This window comes from Tachyglossus aculeatus, unplaced genomic scaffold, assembly GCF_015852505.1.
Source record: "Tachyglossus aculeatus isolate mTacAcu1 unplaced genomic scaffold, mTacAcu1.pri scaffold_124_arrow_ctg1, whole genome shotgun sequence".
NCBI classification, from domain to species: domain Eukaryota; kingdom Metazoa; phylum Chordata; class Mammalia; order Monotremata; family Tachyglossidae; genus Tachyglossus; species Tachyglossus aculeatus.
Genome location: NW_024044853.1, coordinates 583,112 through 605,541, shown reverse-complemented (window position 1 = coordinate 605,541; position 22,430 = coordinate 583,112). Strand labels below are relative to the sequence as shown.

At 41.0% G+C, this 22,430-nt stretch overlaps 1 protein-coding gene and 1 non-coding gene across 2 annotated transcripts; both read right to left on the bottom strand.

Moving 5' to 3' along the window:
- Nucleotides 1–11,244: 11,244 nt before the first annotated feature.
- Nucleotides 11,245–12,370, bottom strand: LOC119922793 (olfactory receptor 477-like). Its single transcript, XM_038742440.1, is given in 2 exon segments — nucleotides 11,245–11,986; nucleotides 11,988–12,370. Coding segments are annotated over 2 exon segments (1,125 nt in total).
- Nucleotides 12,371–21,750: 9,380 nt separating this feature from the next.
- Nucleotides 21,751–21,888, bottom strand: LOC119922806. The gene has a single exon (XR_005448721.1). It is a non-coding gene; the product is annotated as a small nucleolar RNA SNORA7 (small nucleolar RNA).
- Between the last annotated feature and the right edge of the window lie 542 nt (nucleotides 21,889–22,430).

Below are 22,430 nucleotides of genomic sequence, written 5' to 3'. Positions count from 1 at the left end.
CCAAGTAAGGAGCTATGAAAGGAATAAATGGGCAGGGTATAATCGGTCTTCCCCTTCAGTTAGGTTAGAAGGAAGCTGGCAATGGGATGAGGAGGGAACACACAGTGCTTGGCACATAGTAAGCACTTAACAAATACCATCATTATTAGAGAAGAGACAATTTCTGGGCTAATTAGGAGGCACTCATACTTTGCAATATCTTGGCAAATGCTTCCTCCCTACCCTTACACAACCTAATGTTTCACCCTCCCTCCCTATTTAATTATTACATATTACAGTAACAACTTTACTATCTTGTATAGTTGGAAAATGAGAAGTTCAGGTTAGTCGAAAATGCCAGTTATTTAAGAGTCAGCATTGCCCAGAAGTGGATTTTGGACAACCATTTTACATTACACTCACTCCCTTGGCTTCAAACACTTCTAACCAGATGACATCTAAATCTACTTCACTAGTTTTGACATTTCTTCTATGCAATCTTATATTTCCTCCTGCTTCCACCACACCTCTACCTGGATGTTCCACCACACTTCCAGAACAATATGCCCCAACGGAGCTCCTCATCTTCCCTCTCAAATCCTCTCCTTCTCCTAGTTTTACCATCACAGTTAACAGTAACACTATCATCCCCATATCTCAAGCCTGAAACATTGGCATTGTCCTTCACCTCTATTTCTCTTTCAAACCCCACATTCAGTCTTGCAAACTCATTCATTCATTCAATTGCATTTATTGAGCGCTCACTGTGTGCAGAGCACTGTACTAAGCGTTTGGGAAGTACAAGTTGACAACATATAGAGACGGTCCCTACCCAACAAAAGGCTCACAGTCTAGAAGAGGGAGACAAACAACAAAACAAAACATGTAGACAGGTGTCAAAATCGTCAGAATAAATAGAATTATAGCTATATGCACATTATTAACAAAATAAATAGAGTGATAAATATGTACAACTAAAATGAATAGAGTAATAAATCTCTACAAATATATACAAGTGCTGTGGGGAGGAGAAGGAGGTAGGGCTGGGGGTGGGAAGGAGGAGAGGAAAAAGAGAGCTCAGTCTGGGAAGGTCTTCTGGAGGAGGTGAGCTCTCAGTAGGGCTTTGAAGAGAGGAAGAGAGCTAGTTTGGCAGAAGTGTGGAGGGAGGTCATTCCAGGCCTGGGGAAGGACGTGGGCCAGGGGTTGATGGTGGGACAGGCGAGAACGAGGCACAGTGAGGAGGTTAGCAGCAGAGGAGCAGAGGGGGTGGGATAGGCTGTAGAAGGAGAGAAGGGAGGTGATATAGGAGGAGGCGAGGTGGTGGACAGCCTTGAAGCCAATAATCCTGTCGGTTCTTCCACCAGAAGATTTCCATAATCCACCCCTTCCTCTCTATCTAAACTGCACTATGCTGGTCTTGGTACTTTTCCCAGCTCTACTACTGTGTCAACCCCCTTGCCTACCTCCCTGCCTCCTGTCTCTTCCCTCTCAAATCTGTACTATTCTTTGCTGCCTTGATCATTGTTCTAAAATGTCACTGTGTACATGTGTAGCCACTCCTAAACATACTACAATGGTTGTCCACCCACTGCCACGTCAAATAACAACTCCTTACATTGGCTTTTTGGCACTAATTAAATGAACTATCTCTCTTGTATTTACCTAGTGTCTTCTATCACTATATACAGGTCTCTTTTTTCAGTCCTTTCAAGCTAACCTACTCACTTACCTCTGGTTCACACTATTGCCCTTGGCTGGGGCTCCTTCTCCCCTTACATCTGCTGGATTACAGTGATATTAATGGAGCTATTATTACAAAGATAATTCTAATGAAAATTTGCCTCAGAATACCTGCAAATGGACCAGTGGATCATCTCACTCCTTGAAGTTGATGGACCACCTCAATTTGCTTTTTGAAATACGTGAGTGCTGGATGCTTGTCAAATTACTCAGTTATTAGGAGGGAACAATAAAATTATCAATTAATCAATGGTATTTAGGTAGCACTGATTGTATACAGAGTTCTGTATTAAGCAGAGTATAATAGAAGGAATAGACTTAATAGACATGATTCCTGTCCCTGAGAACTTACAATAGAGTGGGGGAAACAGACACTGAAATGAATTACAGATAGGCAGTAATGGAGCATAAAAAAATTGTCAATCAATTGACATGTCAGTATGGCACAGTGGATAGAACATAGTCCTTGTAGTCAGAAGGTTCTACTACCTACTCTGCCACTTGTCTGCTGTGTGACCTTGGGTAAGTCACTTCACTTCTTTGTGCTGTAGTTACCTCATCTGTAAAACAGGGATTAAGGCAGTGAGCCCAATATGGGACAGGAACTGTGTCCAAACTGATTTGCTTGTAGTTCCCCCAACCAGCACTGAGTATAGTGACTGGCATATAGTAAGAACTTAACAAATACCACAGTTATTATTATTATTACTGTTATCATTAATTGTATTTATTGACTATGAATTGGAAATGACTTGATAGCATTTGATAATAATAATAATTGATTGAGTGTTTAGTGACTGCAGAACACTGTAATAAGACTTGGGAAAGTACCATACAATAGAGTTGATTTACATGACTCCTGCCTTCAAGGGGCTTTAATGTCTTCAGAGGAGCTTACAGGAGTTTACAGCTTATAGAGTTTAGTAAAGAACTTTGCACACAGTAAGTGCTCAATTCAATAGATTTGGTAGATAAGATCTCTGTCCTAAAGGAGATTCCAATCTTGTTTGTAAATGATTCACATTCATTTGGGCAAACCTCTAGTATATCAGAATTGCCTATCCTTCAGTCATTTTCTTTTGTCAAATGAAATCTGACCCTCTGGTTTATTAGCAAAATCTTCTTTGGTCAATTGTTCTTCTCAGGGTTTCCTTTACCTCCCTGTTTCTAAGCCTGTAGATAAAGGGATTCAACATGGAGATAACTATGATGTAGAATATACAGAGCATTTTATTCTGCTCTAGAGTATCTCTGGAATTGGGCAATACATAGACAAAAGTCGTGGTTCCAGAAAATAAAGCTACAGCTGTGAGATGGGCATCACAGTCTGAGAAAGCTTTGCATCTCCTTTGGGTGGAGGGAATCTTCAGAAAGGACAGAAGGATGTAAAGGTAGGAGAGAGAATTGTTGGCATTCTAATAGTAACTATAACCCCTGACATGAAAGAATTGAGTGCCTTGGCAAGGCTAATGTCAGAACAAGAGGGCTGCAACAATGAAGGGAAGTCACACAAGAAATGATTCATCACATTAGGGGCACAGAAAGACAAGCTGAAAACAGAACTTTTTGCCACCATGGCATTGATACCTGCCCTGGTTTAAGAACGCACCACAAGCAGGGTACAGATCTTCTTAGACATCATGATGGTGTAGAGCAGTGGGTGCAGATTGCTGTGAAACAATCGTATGACATCACTGCCAGAAGGAAACATTTATTTGTCCCAAAAGTAAATATGGCACAGAACTGTGAAGTACGACCACGGTATGAAATGCTCTTCTTGACCGACAGGAAACTCACCATCATATTGAAGGTGATAGATGATGAATAACAGGTGTCAGAGAAAGACAAATGGCAAAGGGAAAATTACATGGGTGTGTGCAATTGGTAATGGACTCTGATTAATAGAATAATAGCCAGGTTCCCCAGCACAGTAACAGTATAAATGATCAGAAACAGCACAAAGAAGAGGACATGCAGCTCCCAGTTTTTGGTTAATCCTAACAGAATGAACTTTGTCATATGTGAGCCATTGTTGTTTGCCATTTAATACAAAAGGGTCATCTGGTAAAATAGAATTGAAGATGAAGTAAGTCCTAACAACATGGAGTCACCAGAATGATTAAAAAAAATAAAACAGAGAGGTACAAACAATTCCACTCAACGGATTGATTGAAACGTGACAAAGAATCAAATCCAGCATGGCTTAGTGGATAGAGTAGGGGCATGGGAGTCAGAGGTCATGGGTTCTAATCCCTGCTCTGCCACTTGTCAGCTTTGTGACTTGGGACAAGTCACTTAGCTTCTCTGGACCTCAGTTACCTCATTAGAACAATGCTTGGCACATAATAACGAATTAACAAATACCATAATTATTATTATTATCATTATTATTAAATCCTTACAATTCAAGATCCTTACCATTCTTACAGTAGGGCCTGGGATTACACTTTATGCTTAATTGAATAATTATTCCAGTATTACCATGATTTGTTTTAGTGTAGGAAAGTTTGGATGAATGTTTTTCAAAATTTAACGGAAAATAAAGTTAAGTATCATCAAAATGAAAGTGAAGTTAACTATCATAGATTGCTGAAATGCTTAAAACAAGGTCCTGTTTGTAATTCAGGAAAATATTTGAAATGAAATACATTTTTAAAAACGTAGCTTTGAAATACAAATTCATTTTTTCCTTGAATTTTCCATCCTATTCTAACTTACCCTCATCTCCTTTTTCCCTATTTGCTCCATCTTTGATAAACTGATTATGGAGTCTCTGATAGAGCCCCCTATCAGAAAAATAGATGAATCTCAGTCTTGAGACAACAGATTAATTGTTGGTGATCTGCCATTTATAGGATTTAATATGCAAGAAGCAGTAGGAGAAGCATTGGTGCACCATTTCTAAAAGATATAACTCAAAGGTAGAGCATGAACACTACTGATAAAGTAATGCTCATGTATTTATATGCTACCAGAGGTCATAAGAATATATCAATATGCATCCAATTAATTCATGAAGAAAATAACATTCTTTATTTTCCATGGCCAAAGTTGAAATCTATAACAGAAATCCTGATAAACATCTTGAACATTTGATAACCTAGGGGTTCTTGCTAAAGTAACCCTAGAATCTCTCCTATCTGATTAGGTGGTGAGCCTCCAATTATTGTCAGTGACCTTGGTCAGTATAAGATGAACACCAGTTGAATTTTTCAGAAGAAAAGCACCAAATTTCATTTAGAGCAAACACACACACACACCTAAAATTCTTAAGCCAAAAGCTACTGAATCTTTCACCCCACTCATACTAGTCAAAGGTATTTTATCCATCCCTATGATCGCCATGAAAGAAGAGGTCTGAGATAGTCAAAGGGAAAGGGAAATCTTACCCGATTATGGATACCGATACTGATAAAATCCTTGAGAATTAAAGAGGTGTATTTATACCTTACTAGGTGGTATTTGGGGAACTGAATAATTGGAGCATTCTGTTTTAACCTGGAAAACATAGATAATCATTAAAGTGTCATTATTTTGGGGTTGTGTCATAAGAAAAAAAAAGAGGAAGGTATTGCAATTCCTGTGTTGTGGAATAGAAAAATGAATGAATTAATCAATCATATTTATTAAGTGCTTAATATGTGCAGAACACTGTATTCTCCCAAGGGCTAATACAGTACAACAGAATTAGCAGACATATTCGCTGCCCATAATGAGCTTACAGTCTAAAGGGGGAAGCAGACTTTAATATGAATTAATAGGTAATTTATAATACATGATATTTCATTTAAAAATATGTACATGAATGCTTTGGGGTTTGGGGTGGAGAGAATATCAAATGCCTGAAGACCATGAATTGAAGTGCATAGATGGTGCAGAAGGGAGAATGAGGTGGGGAAAAGGGGTTTACTCCTTTAGTTAAAAGTACTTCATTTTCTTGAAAAGTACCCTGAGTTCTCTCATGATTTTTTCAATAAACTTCAGATCTTCAATTTTCCTGAGTTCACCTATCAGAAGTTCACTTTGTGGATTACCATCTTTCTCTTAGATCTCTTTTTAATTGTTACTGGAGAAGGAATTCTCTGTCCTTTCATTCTGTGGGTATTCATTTACCCTCCTGAATTTTTCTGTCTTACTCTTTCTCTTGGGTCTTTCTCTAATTCTGATCTTAGTCACAAGGGTCTTTTATCAGTCAATCAATCAAATGTATTTATTGAGCATTAACTGTGTGTCAAGCACTGAAAGTAAAGTGCTTGGGAAAGTATGGTACCAGAGTAGATAAATATGACACCTGCTCTCTCTTCTCTCTTTACCCATTCTATAATGTTCGATCTGTTTTCCAATGGAGAATTTATAAGAACCTCCTGAAAGATTGTCAGAATACTTACTTAAATGAATAAAATTCTAGCCACTTACAATCTGAACCCAATTTTCTCTATATTTTATGCAATCCTACAGAGCAGACATCACACATCCTTCAAAAATAGGGGTGAGAGAAGAAGGGGCTTGAGATTGTTATATCCAACCAATGGCATTTATTGAGCACCTAGGAGGTGCATGTACTAAGCATTTGGTAGAATATAAAACAAGAGCACAATATTCACTATAAACAAGTGTGTGTAGTTATGTAAAAACCTTGAGACTCAAGTATCACATTAAATGAAGCAATCACATAATCTAACTGAATTTTGGTGGTTAAGATGGCCCAAATGTGGTGACGATGATGATAATGATGATGATGATGATGATGGTATTTGTTAAGCGCTTACTATGTGCCAAGCACTGTTCTAAATGCTGGGGTAGATACAAGGTAATCATGTTGCCCCACAGGGGTCTCAGACTTAATCCACATTTTACAGATGAGCTAATTGAGGCACAGAGAAGTTAAATGACTTATCCAAGGTCACACATGTCCCCTCATTCCCAAACCCGGGCTCTTTCCACTAAGTCACACTGCTTCTCTGGTTGAATTGTCTATAGAAGAGCCAAATAACCAAGAGGCAGCAGTTGGAAGAGCACCAGGAACAGAAGAAGCTCTTTTTTTCCTCTGGGGAACTAGCTGTCAATAAAAGTACTAGGCCATTTAGCTCCACTGCAGCTCCTTCTGGACTGTAAAAGCTCCCCCTCTAGTTTACAGGGAACATGTCTACCAACACTTGTATTCTCTCAAGTGTTTGGTACAGTGCTCTGCACACTGTAAGTGCTCAATAAATACCACTGATGGATGCATTATCAATTAATCATTAAATCACAACTGTAGAAAAATGATCCAGGCAGCAGAGTGAAGTATGGACTGGAGTGGTGAGAGAGAGGAGGTAGGGAAGTCAATGATGCAGGCTGATGTAGTAATCAAGGTGGGATAGGCTAAATGCTTGGATTAACCTAATATCCACTTGGATAGAGGGGATAGGGTGGATTTTTGCAATGTTGTGAAGGATTGATTGATTGAATGCATGTCTGTGGAGCAGCATGGACTAGTGGCTAGAACACGGACATGGTAGTCAGGATTTGGGAGTCAGAGGGACCTGGGTTCTAATCCAGATTCTGCCACTTGTCTGCTTTGTGATCTTGGAAAAGTCACTTAACTTCTCTGAGACTCAATTATCTCACCTGTAAAATCAATCAATCAATCAATCAATCAATCAATCAATCGTATTTGTTGAGCGCTTACTATGTGCAGAGCACTGTACTAAGCGCTTGGGAAGTACAAATTGGCATCACATAGAGACAGTCCCTACCCAACAGTGGGCTCACAGTCTAAAAGGGGGAGACAGAGAACAGAACCAAACATACCAACAAAATAAAATAAGTAGGATAGAAATGTACAAGTAAAATAAATGAATAGAGTAATAAATATGTACAACCATATATACATATATACAGATGCTGTGGGGAAGGGAAGGAGGTAAGACGGGGGGATGGAGAGGGGGACGAGGGGGAGAGGAAAGAAGGGGCTCAGTCTGGGAAGGCCTCCTGGAGGAGGTGAGCTCTCAGCAGGGCCTTGAAGGGAGGAAGAGAGCTAGCTTGGCGGATGGGCAGAGGGAGGGCATTCCAGGCCCGGGGGATGACGTGGGCCGGGGGTCGATGGCGGGACAGGCGAGAGCAAGGTACAGTGAGGAGATTAGTGGTGGAGGAGCGGAGGGTGCGGGCTGGGCAGTAGAAGGAGAGAAGGGAGGTGAGGTAGGAGGGGGCGAGGTGATGGACAGCCTTGAAGCCGAGGGTGAGGAGTTTCTGCCTGATGCGCAGATTGATCGGTAGCCATTGGAGGTTTTTGAGGAGGGGAGTAATATGTCCAGAGCGTTTCTGGACAAAGATAATCCGGGCAGCAGCATGAAGTATGGATTGAAGTGGAGAGAGACACGAGGATGGGAGATCAGAGAGAAGGCTAGTGCAGTAGTCCAGACGGGATAGGATGAGAGCTTGAATTAGCAGGGTAGCGGTTTGGATGGAGAGGAAAGGGCGGATCTTGGCAATGTTGCGGAGCTGAGACCGGCAGGTTTTGGTGACGGCTTGGATGTGAGGGGTGAATGAGAGAGCGGAGTCGAGGATGACACCAAGGGGGACAAAATGGGGATTAAGACTGTGAGACTCATGAAGTACATCGACTATGTCCATCCTAATTAACAAATACCATGAAAAAGAAAAGGGATAACCATGGTGGAGGCAAGATCTTGCCAATCTAGACTTCAATGAAGTATTTTGCATTTTGTTGAGTAGAGGGTAAAATATCTTCAATCATTGAAAACACATGCTATGCAAGTAATCACTATTTAAGCATCCTGTGATGACAAATATTATTTAATACCATTAAATACCATTTAAAAAAACATGTAACAATAGATGAAAATTTCATATTAATAAAAATGAGATGTTTCACAGTTTGTTGAGTGCAAGTAAAATGGTGTCAATTTGGGGGAAATCACTAAATTGAAAATATAGTATAATTAGATGTTTTAATTATAATATCATCCAGATTACATAGCTTGTGTCTCATTACAATATAAGCACATTGGAAATGTGTGCAAGCCTCACATTTGGCTCTGGTTTGGGGCTGGGATTGCCTCAGTTTCTAGCACAGTGCTGGTGTAGTGGATAGAATACGGGTCTGTGAGTCCGATGATCATGAGTTCTAATCCTGGCTCCATCATTTGTCTGCTTTGTGACCTTGGGCAAATCACTTCACTTTTTTGGGCCCCAGTTACCTCATATGTAAAATGGGGATGAAGACTTTGAGCCCCAGTTGGGACAGGGACTGTGTCCAACCCGACTTGCTTGTATCCACCCCAGCACTTAATACAGTGCCTAACACACAATAAGTGCTTAACAAATGCCACAATTATTATTATTATTATTAATAAATACCACTGATTGATTGGACAAAGGCATTAGAATCATCTTTCCCTCATAAAATCCTCTCTCCTTCAAGATTCTTATGGAACTTACTCTACATGTAGGCTAGCAATGACCCAATATTGGCACTAAAAAGTGCATGACAAATATTATTAAAGATATGCTGTTCCAACAAGACAATCCACTAGCAGGATTTAGCAATTTATGAAGAAGGCATAGAATAGAGCACAGCGAACAAGCCACAGGTAAAAGAATGTTGGCCACAGATTCACTTATACCTACTCAAGTCATCTAAATGAATCAGTTTAATGACAGGGCTAAATTTGTGGCTCTTGGTCTGGAATGTGGGCTTCTATACCTAATCTTTCCCATGACCCCAGCTGCAGTCGTGAGGTCTGTTCATTCAGGTTTGGTGGAGTTTGGAGAAGGAGAGGTACTGTATTTAATCTTTCAGTGTCAGTTAAGACCTCTACATAATAATAATGATGGCATTTATTAAGCACTTACTATATGCCAAGCACTGTTCTAAGCGCTGGGGAGGTTACAAGGTGGTCAGGTTGTCCCACATGGGGCTCACAGTCTTCAACCCCATTTTACAGATGAGGGAACTGAGGCCCAGAGAAGTGAAGTGACTTTCCCAAAGTCACACAGCTGACAATTGGCGGAGCCGGGATTTGAACCCGTGACCTCTGACTCCAAAGCCCATGCTCTTTCTACACTGTGAGCCCGCTGTTGGGTAGGGACTGTCTCTATGTGTTGCCAACTTGTACTTCCCAAGCGCTTAGTACAGTGCTGTGCACACAGTAAGAGCTCAATAAATACGATTGATTGATTGATTGATTGATTGATTTCCACTAAGCCATGCTGCTTCTCTATATAATAGTTGTGATACTTGTTAAGTCCTTACTATGTGCCAAGCACTGTACTAAGTGCTGGGGTGGAGACAAGATAATCAGACCCCACATGGGACTCACAGCAGACAAATGGAAGAACCAGATATTGAACACATTCGCTCAATTCAATCGTATTTATTGAGCACTTACTGTGTGCAGATCACTGTACTAAGAGCTTGGAAAGTATAATTCAGCAATAGAGACAATCCCTGCCCACAAATGGCTTACAGTATAAGGCTTACTGTCTAGTAGGGGGGAGACAGACATCAAAATGAGAAACAGGCATCAAACTTAAATAATAGAATTATATATATATAGATATATATGCACATCAAAACAAGTAAACAGGCAACAATATGAATAAATAGAATTATAGATATGTATACTTATATATGTAAGTGCTGTGGAGTGCGGAGGTGCAGAGAGCAAAAGGAGTAGGTCGAGGTGACATGGAAGGGAGGGGGAGCTGAAGGAAAGGGGAGCTTAGTCTGGGAAGGCCTCTTGGAGGAGGTGAGCCTTCAGTAGGGCTTTGAAGGGGGGAAGAGTGATTGGCGGATTTGAGGAGGTAGGGTGTTCTAGGCCAGAGGTAGGACGTGGGCCAGAGATCGAAAGTGAGACAAGTGAGATCAAGACACCAGAGGAGCAGAGTATATGTACTGGGCTGTTGAAGGAGAGAAGGGAGGTGAGGTATGAAGGGGCAAGGTGATGGAGAACTTTGAAGCCAATAGTGAAGAGTTTTTGTTTGATACGAAGGTGGATGGGCAATTACTGGAGATTTTTGAGGAGAGGGGTGACATGTCCAGAACGTTTCTGTAGAAAGATAATCTGGACAACAGAGTGAAGTATGGACTGAAGTAGTGAGAGGCAGGAAAATGGAAGGTTGGAAAGGAGGCTGATGCACTAATCCAGTCAGGATAGAATGAATGACTGTACTTACTTGGTACTAACTCATGACCTTCTGATTCACAGGGCCAGGCACTATCCACCATGCAATGCTTCTTCCTCTGCCCTTATCCCTGGCTGGCTTACTGTTTGGTGAAAGCAGCAGCAGTAATAATCCCAGACCGTGCCCAGTATTAAGAGAGATACTGAAAGGGTTAGAGGGAAGGTCTTATACCCTCATCAACTGGAATAAGAATAAATAAATATTCATTTATACCCAAATGCCAAAGGTACAAAGGGAAGATTTTTACCCCAATACCGATTTCAAACTGTCGGGTACCACAGCTAACCTCAGTTCCCTTAACAGTGTGAGGATCAAAAAAGCTTCCTATTCATTGGATCAATCAATCAGAACATCTTTTAAGAACCAAATATTCTTCTGAGTTTCCTTCACATCGTTGTTCCTCAGGCTGTAAATCAGGGGGTTCAGCATGGGGATCACCACCACAGAGAACACAAACACCACTTTCTTCTGAACCGTTGAATACATGGAGTTTGGCTGTGTAAAAATAAATGACAGAGTCCCATAGAACAGCGTGACAGCAGTCAGATGAGAGGTGCAGGTGGAGAAAGCCTTGTGTCTCCCCTCAGTGGAGTGGATTCTCAGAATTGCAGAGAGGATACACAGATAGGAGATGGCTACGATGAGAATCGTGACCAAAACAATGAGAATCGACGTGATAGGATTCAAAATTTGAGCCACTTGGGGGTCGGAACAGGCAAGACCCAGCAAAGGAGGGAAATCACAAGAGAAGTGATTGATTTCATTCATCCCACAGAAGGACAAACTAAACACTGAACCTTTGAAAATCACAGCATTGACACAGCTGACTACATAGGAAACCATGACCAGCTGGAAATGCACCTTGTTGGACATGATGAGCAGGTAGAGCAAAGGCCTGCAGATAGCAGAGTAACGACCATATGTCATCACTGCTAGTAAGAAGCACTTGATGGTCCCAAAGGTTGCAGCCAGAGAAAACTGAACAGCACAACCCGCAAAAGAAATGGTTCTCTTCCCCTGCAGGAGGTTCCCCAGCATCTTTGGAGTGACCGACAATGAAAAGCACATGTCAGAGAGACAAGTGGCTGAGGAAATAGTACACATAGGTGTGCAATTGGGGACCGGCCTGAATTAACATAATTCTGCTAAGGTTGCCTACCAAGGTAATCATGTAGATCACTAGAAAGAGTCCAAAAAGGATGGCTTGTAATTTTTGGTCATCAGTGAATCCAAAAACAATGAATTCTGATAGCAAAGTGTCATTTCCAGCTACCATTAGTGTCTTGCCTTTCATTTGCTGCAAGTGGAAAGTGGAGTTGCTGTCATACCGGACTGGGAGCATGGCAATGACTTCAAAAGTGGGGAGAGAAACCATTGTCAAAATACTTGAAAGTGTAATGACCAAGTTCCCCACTACAGTAACAATATGGATGATCAGATTTTCAATGATGCTGGTCAGCATTAGATGGAAAGGGGTTGAATAAATTTCATAGTTTTCAGAAGAAAGAAAGGTCCCATATTTTATTTAGATCAAACACACATCACACCTGGGAGTGCCTAAACCACAAGCCATTGAATCTTTCACTCTGCTAATCCTAGACTCAGGCACCCTACCCATTCCCATGACCACCATGAAAGAAGTCTGACATGACCAAATGGAAAGTAAAACCTTTCCCAGTCATGAAAGTATTGTTTTTATGGATTCTAAGAAAATCTTTGAGAATTAAATACTCGGTGGCATTTGGGAAATGAATCCCTAGATCACTTGATAGTGGGGTTTTTTTTTAACCTGGAAACCGCAGTGTTAAAGTGTTATTATGGAATAAAAGTAAGAAAATATAATAAAATTCTTATAATCTTGGTATTAAGTTTAATACGAAAAACAAGAGGTAGGTAGGGGGTAGCTAATGCTATGCTGTGAAGTTGAAAAATGAATCAGAGCAGGTGTTTATCATGCTTTAGTAGGAGTACTTCGTTTTCTCAAAGTCCCCTGAGTTCATTCATGACTTTTGCAATGAACCTCAGGTACATTGGTCAGAGAGGCATACCTTGAATTACTCTGAGTTTACCTATTAGAGTTTCACTCAGTACATATTCATCTTTATCTTAGCTCTCTTGTCCTGTTTGGTCCTGAGGGGTCTGGAGAGGTGCTCAGTGCAGATTTTTCTATCCTTCCACTTAGGTTAATTCACTTACCCACCTCCATTCTTCCATTTTACTTTTAATCTTGGGTCTTCCTCTAATCCTGATCCTACTCACAATGGTCTTCTATAAGTCAGTCAATCAATCAATCAGTTGTATGTCCTGAACATTTACTGTGTACTGAGCACTGTAGTAACAGCCTGGGAAGTACAGTACAACAGAGTATGTAGACACAACCCATGCCATCTCTTCTGGCTTCAACCATTCTATTATGCTCAAACTCAATTTCTCTGGTTAATTAATTAGAATACTTGTCTAACTGAATAAAATACCAACTAATTTCCATCTGAACCCGCTTTTCTCTATATTTTAAGACATCCTACAGAGCAGACATCACATCCTTCAAATACGGGGTGAGAAGAGAAGGGTCTTGAGATTGTTGTAATAAATCAATAGTATTTCTTGAGCTCCTACGAATCAAAGTGCTGTACTAAGCACTAAGTATAAAGGAATAGTACAATATTAACTATAAATGGGTGTGTGTAGTTATTTAAGAACAATGAGAAGAAGCATGGTGTTGTGGATAGAGCCTGGGCCTGAAAGTCAGACTTTCATAGGTTCTAATTCTGGCTCCACCATTATCTGCTGTGTGACCTTGGACAAGTCACTTGACTTCTCTGGTTTCAGTTACCTCATCTGTAAAATTGGGATTGAGACTGTGAACCCCACATGTGGAATGGACTGTGTCCAACCTGATTTGCTTGTATACAACCCAGAGCTTAGTACAGTGCCTGGCACATAGGTATTATTATTATCAAGTGCCATGTAGTCATTTCTGATTCATGGCAACTCTATGGATATATTTTCTCCAGAACGTCTTGACTTCTGTCATAATCTGTAAACTTTTTAACGGTTCTTCCATTATTGCTGCATGGTCTCGATCCATCTAGCTGCTTGTCTTCTTCTTCCATATTTTCCCTGGACTTTTTCCAGCATTAGTGTCTTCTCCAGAGAATTAGCCTTCCTGATTATGTGTACAAAATATGCTAATCTAAATCGAGCCATTTGGCCTTCCAAAGACCACTTCGACTTAATTTACTCCAAAGTTCATTTGTTCGTTTTTCAGACAGTCCATGGTATTCACAAAAGTCTTCTCCAACTCCCTTTTCAAAAGAATTGATTCTCTCTCTATCATGTTTTTTCACTGTCCAGCTTTTGGATCCTTACAATGTCATTGGAAACGCCATAGAATTAACAATTTGTATTTTTGTAGCATTTGGTACACCAGCCCATTTCATGACTTTTTCCAGGCTCTTCATAGCAAGTCTTCATTACTGGTTATCGAGCCCAGGAGAGAAAAATTGTCAACTATTTCAATTTTCTCTCCATCCACTACAAATGTGTTAAAACTTCTAGTTGTCATGATCTTTGTTTTTTTTTGAAATTCAAATATAGGCCCATCTTTTTGCTCTGTTCCTCAGCTTTAAATAATAAGCCCTTCAAATCTTCTTCACTTTCTGCTAGTAGGGTGGTTTCGTCAGCATAACAAAGGTTGCTTATATTCCTTCTTCCGATCTTTACTCCATGTTAGTCTTCATACAATCCAGCTTCTCTCAATATAATAATGATGGTATTTATTAAGTGCTTACTATGTGCAAAGCACTGTTCTAAGCCCTGAATGTATTTGGTATTTAGGATGAACAGATAAGGCATTAAGACACATCCTTGTCTTATACCCTTTCTAATGGGAAATCAATCTGTTTCTCATATTCTGTTGTTATTGTAGCCTCATGTTCAGTATTCCAGTTCTGTAATAATGGAATTAAATGATCTGGCATGCCCATTTTCCTTAATGTGCTCCAGAGTTTCTAGTGTTCCACAGAATCAAAGGCCTTATAATAAATACAGTGATTATTATTAATTAGGTACCAGGTGTGATTAAACAATCACATAATCTGATTGAATTTTGATAAAGTGGTCCAAGTGAAGTGGAACTGTCTAGAGCAGATCCAAGTAACCAAGAGGTAGTATATAGTAGAGCACTCATTAAAGCCTCCATGGCCAGGAGAGGCTATTTTTTTTCCATTGTGGGTTTGGCTGTTGAGGAAAACACTAGGCCATTAAGCTCTTGCTCAACATGAAGGGTAGATGATTCCTGGACTATAAAATCTCCTCCCATAATCTGTAAGATCCTAGTTGGCAGGGAACATGTCTACCAACACCTGTTATATTGTTTTCTCTCAAGGGCTTCGTACAGTGCTCTGCTTCAGTCCATCAATCAATCATATTTATTGAGCACTTACTGTGTGCAGAAAAGTGTACTAAGCGCTTGGATGAGTACAGCTAAACAATATAAAAGACACATTCCCTGCCCACAGTGAGCTCACAGTCTAGGGGGGAGACAGACATTCATTTAAATGAATAAATATGTGCTTTGGGGCTGGGTGGGAATGGATAAAAGGAGCAAATCAGGGCAATGTAGAAGGGAGGGGGAGAACAAGAAATGAGGGTTTAACCTAGGAAGCTTTTTTTGAAGAGATGTGACTTCAATATTGCTTGACATAATGGAGATTAATTGTCTGGTGTATATGAAGAGGGTGGGTGTTCTAGGGCAGTGCCAGGAGGTAGGTGAGAGGTCAGCGGTGAAATGGGGGAGATTGAGGTACAGTCAATAGGTTAGCATTAGAGGAGTAAAGTGAGAGGAGAGTAGCGAGGTGAGGTATGAGGGTGTACGGTGATTAAGTGGTTTCAAGCCTATGGTAAAGAGCTTCTGTTTGATGCAGAGATGGATGGGCAACCACTGGAGGTCTTTGGCTGGTGTGAAACATGGACTGAACATTTTTGTAAGAAAATGATCTGGGCAGCAGAGTGAAGTATGGACTGGAATGGGGAGAGACAGGAGCCGAGGAGTTCAGTGAGGAGGCTGATGTAGTAATCAAGATGGGATAGGAGAAGTGCTTGTATTAATATGGTAACAGTTTGGATGGAGAGGAAAGGGCAGACTTTAGCGATGTTGTGAAGTATTGATTAATTGGACTGCCCGGATGTGGAGCAGCCTGTCCTAGTGGCTAGCGCACGAACCAGGGATTCAGAATGATCTGAGTTTTAATCCTGACTCTGACCTTTGTCTGCCTTGTGACCTTGGGCAAGACACCTAACTTCTTTGTGCCCAGTTACCTCATTTGTAAAATGAGGGTTTAGACTCTGAGCCCCATGTAGGACATGGGTTGTGTCCATCTTGATTAACTTGTATCAACCCCAGCACATAGCAGAGTCCCTGGTACATAGCAAATACCATAAAAAAGTGATAGCCATGGTGAAGACACGGTCTTGATAATCTAGACTTCAGTGAGGATTTTTTCATTTTGTTGGGTAGAGATAAAAATATTTTTAGTAATTCTAATGATGCAATGTACAAGTAATCACTATTTAAGTTGCCCTTAATAATAAATACCATTTAACACTATTAAATATCATTTGAAAAAAGAGATAACAATAGTTGAAAATTTTCCATTAATAAAAAATGAGATGGTTCACAGTTATTACAGTTAAATGTATATCTGGGTGGAAATCACAGAGATGAAACTATAGTAGAGTTAGAAGTTTTAGTTATATTAAAACAGTATATCATACAGATTGTATAGCTAGCATCTCACCACACATTGGAAAGGTGAACAAGCCCCAGAGTTGGAGCTGGTTTTGGGCAGGAATCGTGTCTGCCAACTTTATTGTCTTTTACTCACTCAAGCGTTTAGTACAGTACTCTGCACACAGTCAGTACCCAATAAATACCAATGATTGATTGATTAGATAAAGTAATCAGAATCATCTTTCCCTCTTAAATGCCTCTCTCCTTCTAGATTCTTATGGACCTTACTCCACATGTAGATTAGCAATGACCCAAATTTGGCATTAGAAAGTGCTTTACAAATATTATTGAAAGTATACCATTCCAGTGAGACAATACATTATCAGAATACTGTAATTTCAAACGAAGACAGAAAGTAGAGCACAGGGCACGAACTACAGGGAACAAAATGCTGGCCAAAGGTCCACTTAGAAATACTCAAGTCATCTAAATGAGTAAAATTAACTCCATCAGGTCGGAGCTCCCCAAAGTCACTCCTCTCCCTTTTCCAACCCCCCTCTCTCAACCCTCTCTGCCACTCTCCCATCTTTCCCAGCAGCATCTTCAGATGAGCTCTCATCCCTCTTCACAAGTGCTACTCCATCCATCTGTGCTTCAGACCCCATTCCCTCTCATGTTATCAAATCTCTCTCCCCTTCCCTCTTTAACTTCCATCTTCAATTGGTCACTTTCCCCTGGTTCCTTCCCCTCTGCCTTCAAACATGCCCACGTCTCCCTCATCTTAAAAATACCCTCTCTTGACCCCACTGTCGCTTCTAGTTATCACCCTTTCTCTCTCCTACCCTTCCTTTCCAAACCCCTAGAACGAATCGCCTACACTCACTGCCTCGAATTCTTCAACGCCAGCTCTCTCCCCTCCAATCTGGCTTCTGTCCCCTACACTCCACAGAACTTGCCCTCTCAAAAGTCACCAATGACCTCCTGCGTGCCAAATACAACGGCTCCTACTCTATCCTAATCCTGCTCGACCTCTCAGCTGCCTTCGACACTGTGGACCACCCCCTTCTCCTCAGCATGCTATCCAACCTTGGTTTCACAGATTCCGTCCTCTCCTGGTTCTCCTCTTATCTCTCCAGCCATTCATTCTCAGTCTCCTTTGCGGACTCCTCCTCCCTCTCCCATCCCCTTCCTATAAGGGATCCTCAAGGGTCAGTTCTTTGTCCCCTTCTGTTCTCTATCAATACTCACTCCCTTGGTGAACTCATTTGCTCTCATGGCTTCAACTATCATTTCTACGATGATGACATACAAATCTCCATCTCCGCTCCTGGTGTCTCTTCCTCCCTCCAGCCTCTTATCTCCTCCTGCCTTCAGGACATCTCCATCTGGATGTCTGCCCGCCATCTAAAACTCAGTATGTCCAAGACTGAACTCCTTATCTTCCCTCCCAAACCCTGCCCTCTCCCTGACTTTCCCATGACTGTAAACAGCACTACCATCCTTCCCATCTCACAGGCCCGCAACCTTGGTTTTATCCTCGACTCTGCTCTCTTGTTCATCCCACACATCCAATCTGTCACCAAAACCTGCCGGTCTCACTTCTGCAACATCACCAAGATCTGTCCTTTCCTCTCCATCCAAACTGCTAACTTGCTGGTCCAATCTCTCATCCTATCCCGACTGGATTACTGCATCAGCCTCCTCTCTGATCTCCCATCCTTCTGTCGCTCCCCACTTCAGTCTATACTTCACTCTGCTTCCCGAGCCATCTTTGTGCAGAATTGCTCTGGGCACGTTACTCCCCTGCTCAAAAATCTCCAGTGGCTGCCTATCAACCTACAAATCAAGCAAAAACTCCTCACTCTTGGCTTCAAGGTTTTCCATCACCTCTCACCCTCCTACCTCACCACTCTTCTCATTCATTCATTCATTCAATCGTATTTATTGAGTGCTTGCTGTGTGCAGAGCACTGTACTAAGCGCTTGGGAAGTACAAGTTGGGAACACATAGAGACGGTCCCTACCCAACAGTGGGCTCACAGTTTAGAACCCTTCTTTCCTTCTACAGCCCAGGCTGCACCCTCCACTCCTCTGACACTAACCTCCCCACTGTACCTCATTCTTGACTGTCCCACTGTCGACCCCCGGCCCACATCCTTCCCCTGGCATGGAATGCCCTTCCTCCACATATTGGCCAAGCTAGCTCTCTTCCTCCCTTCAAAACCGCGCTGAGAGCTCACTTCCTCCATGAAGCCTTCCTGGACTGAGCCCCCTTTTTCCTCTCCTCCTCCCTATTCCCCCCGCCTTACCTCCTTTCCCTCCCCACAGCACCTGTACATGTTTGTACAGATTTATTACTCTACTTTACTTGCACATATTTACTATTATATTTATTTTGTTAATGATGTGCATGTAGCTTTAATTCTATTTATTCTGACAACTTGACACCTGTCCACATGTTTTGTTTTGTTGTCTGTCTTCCCCTTCTAGACTGTGAGCCCGCTGTTTGGTAGGGGCCGTCTCTATACGTTGCTGACTTGTACTTCCCAAGCGCTTAGTACAGTGCTCTGCACGCAGTAAGTGCTCAATAAATACGATTGAATGAATGAATGAATGAATGAATGGACTGGGTTGTATATGGAGAGCAGTGAGGCTTATTGCATTTGTTAGGCTCTGTCTTTTCCTCTCTGGAAATAGAACCTACTCTCAACTTAGAAGCAACAGGGCCCAGGTTTTGCAATTGACATAATGTCAATTGGACAACAGGCAAACTCCGATAAGTAGATCCCTGCATAGGGACCATACTCGTACTTGATGTGACATTTCTAGTGTCTCCCAAATCTCCTCTTCTTGACAATAATCCTGTCTCATTATTGACTTTCCTAGTTTAGCTATCCTAAGATTTTTATTGCTCACTTTTCACACCACTGGGTTCTGCTCAGTCCCATCCTAAGATTTTCACATATGAGGAGATAAATTTATAGCTAAGTTTATGGACTTTGTGAAGTTTGGAATAGTCTTTCTAAAGTCTTTCCACTTTAACTGAAATATAATTAGGTGATTCCTATCAACAGTGTTTATACAGCCTAATGGGAAATTGCTTAGAGGAATTTTATAAGAAATGCTGTAAAGGCACCTCAAAAGGAATGTCAGCTATCACTCGGCTGCTGGTAAAGAGGACGTGATACCAGGAGACTTTATTTATGAATCCAGATTTTATCTAATGCCATTAACAATGTTACAGTACGTGCCAATGAAGTTTTGAAAGGGTAACTGGGAGTCTCTGTATATTGGGTAAGATCATTAATGCAGCAAGGAAATTGTGGGGAAATCACCTCTGAATTCAGATGTAGGGGATGGTGGGAATTATATTGATATGCCAGAGTACAATTGATATTAATTAGAGAAGATTTAAAGAAGGACTAGACTTATTATTGAGCTGTGATTGATTTAAAGGAAATAAAAGTCTGGGGTTGGCTTCTAGACACCAGAGTTTTTTCAGTTCATGTAGGTCAACTTGGGAAAAGGTTCAGAAGAACAACTGATAATGGGAAATTACAAATCTAAACAAAACGAAATACAGAGATTAAACAGGAAGCATATTTTATGCACTGCACATTTGTCTTTATTCCTTATGTTGTTTTAATATTTTAGCATTTCATTGCTTTCTTTATGTCCATATCCAGTCTTCTCCCCACCAATCTCTCCCTGCCTCCCCCAGCCCCACATGCTTTTATTGATAGGTTGTAAGCCCCTCAAGGGACAGTGTCTGTGTCTAATTCATTCATTCAATCATATTTATTGAGTGCTTACTGTGTGCAGAGCACTGTACTAAGCGCTTGGGTAGTACAGGTTGGCCACCTGCATTCTCTTTTCCAGGACTTAGTACAGTGGTGTGCACCCAGTAAGTGCTTAAAAAATAATGCTACTGCTACTTCTTATAGAAAGCAGGTTAGACTACAGAAAAAATGAAAGGAAGAGAAAGGGAAGGAAAGAGTTTGAAACACGGAGTGACTGAGGGATTTTGCAGAATGCATGAATTGGTTTTTGAAAGATAGAATAGGTAGCAGGAAACTTGGAAGAAAAGTGCAATGGAAAAAGTAAGAGCAGTTGGCAGAGAGGAGGTGAGTTGGTCGAAAGATGGGAGACTCCTTGGGGTAAAGGGGGAGAGATTCAAGGATGAATAGTAAACAGCTCATTAGTAAAGGAGAAAGTATAGTTGAGAAAGAGGGTAGGTGGCTATGCAGAGAACAAAGTCTAAAAACATTGAGAATTACTCTAAAAACTATCCAGGGCTTTAATTTGTATACAGTCTGCTGAAGTTCAAATTTGGCACATCAGGAATTGACATTTAATAGTGCTCACAATACTATTGTCATTGAAAAATAATGACAATAATGCAAAATCTTTGCAGATTAAAAATGAAAAAGATATATCATTAATAATAATAGTATTTGTTAAGTGCTTACTATTTACCTAGCACTGTTATAAGAACTGGGGTAGATACAAGGTAATCAGGATGCCCCATTTGGGGCTCACAGTCTTCATCCCCATTTTACAGATGAGGTAACTGAGTCAGAGAGACATTAAGTGTTTTGCCCAAAGTCACATAGCTGATAAGTGGCAGAGCTGGGATTAGAACCCACGACCTCTGACTCCCAAACCTGTGCTCTTTCCACTAAGCCATGCTGCAGCAATTCCAAGTATGTCTTAATTCTCAAGATGAAACTGTATTTGGTAGAATTTTGATTTGGAACAGCCTCTCTCTGGATGCCCTACTGAGAAATTCCTTATCGAAGAATGAGCTACTAAGAAGATCTGTTCCATGACATGGCTTATGGATAATTTCTCAACTGGGTCACAAGAATTGGCCCAACCCTTCTAAGACGTTTGCCTTAAGCTGCCACATTGTCTCTGACCCATAGCAACTCCATGGATATCTCGCTCCCAGGTTGCCCCATCTCCATCTGCATTCTGGTAGGGTATCTATTAGTGTTTTCTTGATAAAAATACGTAAATAGTTTACCATTGCCTTCTGAGCAGTAAGCCTGAGTCTCTGCCCTCAGGTCTCTCCCGTGCCACTGTTGCCCAGCACAGGTCAGGTGAATTTTGACTTATAGCAGATTGCCTTCCACTCACTAGCCACTGACCAAGTTAGGAATGGAATGGGTAGGCCTCTGTTTGACTCTCCCTCCCATAGCCAAGTCTGGTAGAGTACTGAAAACTCTGCAGGTGCAATTGTGAGAGGGGTTCTGAGACGCTAACAAGAAAAATAGAGCAATAGTTTAGTTCAGAGATACCTAAGGTTTGGATTTGGGAACAGGTAGGAGAATAGACTAAGGCAATTGGTTGAATGGTCGTGGAGAAGCTTAGAGAAGCAATAAGGATTACTTCATGGACTTGGGAGCAACTGGTTTATTGGCTATTGCCACTGGTGATTAGGAATGACAAGAGAAATGAGATTACACATTCACTAGACTTCCACGAGAGATGCCCCGAAGACAAAGTGAGATTCAGAGCTGGATAAAAGATTTCAGTACCCATAATTCAAACCAATCTAATAGAATAAAATTCAAATCGATCACTCCATAAAATGCATTTAACCAGAATTTATTCAATTCTTAACATTATAGTAAATGCTTGGGAGAGTTCAGCAGAAGCAAAGTACACATTATCTACCACCAAGGAGTTTCCTATATTATAGGGAAGACAGACAGACCAAAATTGTTCACAAAGAATGAAAGTGGGGAAAATAGAATGATATGATTAGTAGATGAATGAATATGTCAAGA